Genomic DNA, 3,253 nt, shown 5'->3' with positions numbered 1-3,253 from the left:
TGCTCTACAAAGTGGAAGCGGGTCATGGTACGTCCTTTACTTCAGTCCTCGAGCAAAAATCTTATCTGACACGGCAATGCAGAGCTTGGTGGGGGGGGGGGGGGGGCAAACAAAGCTGCCGTTGCTCACCCTCTCAATCTCCAGTGTCCCGAGCCCGGCCAGGCTAGCGAGGAGCTGCTGTCAGGTCTGCCGAATCAAGGCTGTTTTGATAGGAGATCCAGCCACAAGAGACAGCCGCCCAGCTGAGGCATGTGTCCAGCGTCGTTATTTCGGGGAATCACGTCAAGGTCCAGGGGAGCGTGGGCTCTTGTCGTCAGGGGCTGGCCTGCTTGATGTATGTGACTCGAGTGTGATAGGACAAGCTACCAAAACGGGAGAGTTTGCGTAGGTGTGTCTAGTCCTGTCGCGGAGCACTGGGGAAGCCGAGCACTGTGTTGTGGTTGGGGCTTGACGGGTATCCTGTCATCTTCCGGCTGGAGACCCAGCCTGACCACAAAAGGTGCTCCAGTATATCTCATATTAAAGAGGCTTTGGCTTTCGTGATCTTCTGGACAGCAGAGGAAATGGAGAGCTTAAGCAAGCTGGACGACGCGTCATATTGCTCCAGGTATCTTTCAAGGTCCATGTTACGTGTTTTGGTCATGTTTTGAGCAGAGGCAGACGCGCCTAAGTCGTCTGGATGGAAAGCATGATGATCCAAGGCAGGCCGGATCAGTGGACATGAGCGGAAGGGGGGATAGGAGGTAGCAGCTATCTGGAGGAGGTATGGAGAGGGGTTGGACAGTGTGCGAACTGTCTGAAATTCCGTAGAAAATAAAGGGTTACCTGGATGGTGTGGGGTGATTTGAGCCTATGTCTCGAAAGACGTACTGTGGGGCTGCGTGCAATCACACGGACCTCCCCGGCACGTTGGGCAGTGCAGAGGGGTTCTCAGAGCATCTGTCCCACTGACAAAGAGTAGGTATGTACCTAAGGTACCTACAGCACCGAAGTACGGCTCCAGTGGCAAGATATTGCAACAAGCTTGGCCACAAGGCGGTGTGAGCTGCACGTACTTCTGACTGAGAAAGATAAAAAAAAAAATGTGTGATCAGGAGGTGGTAGTGGCATCTGCAGCGTAATGTGTGCATTGCAAGGCAGGGCCGGTCGGAGCAGTGGGCAACCGGCCATGGGAAACAGCCTAGCTAGCTACATGTACGTCGGTCGATATGTGTCTGGGTGGGCGTGAAGGGAGGAGGGGGGCAACGAAAGGTGCGGGCGGGCGGGCAAGGTGGTAGGCGGATCAGAAGGGAAGTGATGGGCTGGTCCAAGGTCGAAAAGGGCATGTACCCTGAGGAGGTACGGGCGCTGCGAAGGTACACAGTACTCAGTACTTGGGGCGGAGTTCTGTGACTACAGTATGGCACAGTAGCAGTTGGCATGGTGGCTACTGCCCGCTGATGGGTGGATGGCTGGTGGCTGGTCACTCACTGGTCGCCCCTGGACAAAAACAATGGGAGAGGAGCACACACGCACACACGCACTCACGCACACACGCACGCACGCGGGCAGCCCAAGGCAAGGTGCCAGGAACCAGGCGGGAAAGGGGGCAACGCGTGCCTTCCCCTTCCCAGCGAAACCCGGGTGCGCCTGCCTCGCCTTGGTGGCTCTGGTTAGGCCTGGTGGGAGGTGCCCGCAGGATCACTCCCCCAAGTCCCCGCCGAGTAAAAACGCAGGCACCTCGCCTCCCACCTCTCTGCCTCCTCTCTCTTTCGCTCTCCTCTCTACCACGCAAAATCACCATACAAATCCCAACACCACGCAAATTCGTGCCTACACTTCGTGAGTACCTCTGCACCCACGCATCCTCCACCAATTCCCAAGTCACCCACTTTACGAACCATTGTTACCACTACAACCACCAACTGCACAATTTGCTGCATCGCATTACTTGCAACCGATTCTGCATCACTTGTCCCATCTCAATGCGATAAATTTCGATTGAGTCGGGCCTTGTGTTGTGACTTCACGAGCTTTGTCGCATTGCATCTTGGGTGCATCTCGTGCATCGATCTTGAGCTTGATTAAGCTAACCAGAGCTTGACGCGTCCAGACTCCAACAACAACAACCCTTTCAACCTTTGCCAAACCAATCCTCAGGTACGTGTTGAGGTCCAACATTGTCGATTTCGAGCTTCAAACGCGTATTGGGACGCGTTGACGAGTGCAATTGCGTTTGCGACCCATTGTCTTTCACACACAGCACACCTACCCTACCACCACCAAATACCCTGGGGCGATAGTCCGACGGACAAGCTGTCGCATCCCTGCGTCCACTTGGCCTGTTCGATTCTCTCGGCCCGTCTATTCACCGCCTCCCCACCACATCTCTTTGACACGCACAGCATTCAAGTCGTAGCCGTCCTCAACATGACACTGACCACTCCTCGTAGAACCATCAAAATGCCTAAGGCCGCAGCTAAGCGTGGTGCCGGCGAGAAGAAGGCCAAGAGGGCCAAGAAGGACCCCAACGCCCCCAAGCGCGGTCTCTCCGCCTACATGTTCTTTGCCAACGAGCAGCGCGAGAACGTTCGTGAGGAGAACCCCGGCATTTCTTTCGGCCAGGTTGGCAAGCTCCTCGGTGAGCGCTGGAAGGCCCTCAACGAGAAGCAGCGTGGCCCCTACGAGGCAAAGGCTGTCGCCGATAAGAAGCGTTATGAGGACGAGAAGGCGGCGTACAACGTGAGCAACCCTCGCCCCAACCCAGGGCCATCACACAGCAAAACTAACATGCCCCAGGCCGAGGCTGAGGACGACGAGTCTGCTTAAGACTTTGGCAGTTTTTGAACTTCACCATTCTCTCTCTCTCTATCGTGTACTATTGGACTCCGGCGCGGCTGTATGATGGAAACGGACTTGGGTCGCTGGCAGGGGCGAAATCTTTCCTTTTGTGTCTTTTGGGCTGGCGGCAGGGCAGGATGGTTGTGCAGTCTGCTTCTGCTGCACCTTCGGTTAGGCACGACTGCCTGTTAGCTAGTTCTCGCGTATCGCGCGGTAGATCCTTGCTGACGAGGCATTGACGTCCTAACTTGATGAACTGAACATGACAGACCAAGGCCCTTTCCATGTTGATGCTCTACTCGTTGCCCCATCCTGTGGGTGGTGGCCGAGATGCGCCGTGTTAAAATACTTGGGCCTGCTAGCTCCACATCCGGCCTGATGAGATCGACGCCGGCCCGCTCAACCACACGGCCCGTCGGTTTCGGCACCTTTC

General features: G+C 55.8%; 1 protein-coding gene across 1 annotated transcript; it reads left to right on the top strand.

The window, feature by feature from the left end:
* Nucleotides 1-2,126: 2,126 nt before the first annotated feature.
* VDAG_03330 (nucleosome binding protein) lies at nt 2,127-3,049 on the top strand. The gene is made up of 3 exons (XM_009657195.1): nt 2,127-2,139; nt 2,433-2,721; nt 2,779-3,049. The coding sequence occupies exons 2-3, from the start codon at nt 2,443-2,445 to the stop codon at nt 2,806-2,808; spliced, it is 309 nt and encodes a 102-aa protein (XP_009655490.1). The 5' UTR covers nt 2,127-2,139; nt 2,433-2,442; the 3' UTR covers nt 2,809-3,049.
* Nucleotides 3,050-3,253: the final 204 nt, after the last annotated feature.

This window comes from Verticillium dahliae, genomic scaffold (genome assembly GCF_000150675.1).
Source record: "Verticillium dahliae VdLs.17 supercont1.5 genomic scaffold, whole genome shotgun sequence".
In the NCBI taxonomy this organism is placed as follows: Eukaryota; Fungi; Ascomycota; class Sordariomycetes; order Glomerellales; family Plectosphaerellaceae; genus Verticillium; species Verticillium dahliae.
This window is presented reverse-complemented; position numbering and strand designations above follow the sequence as displayed.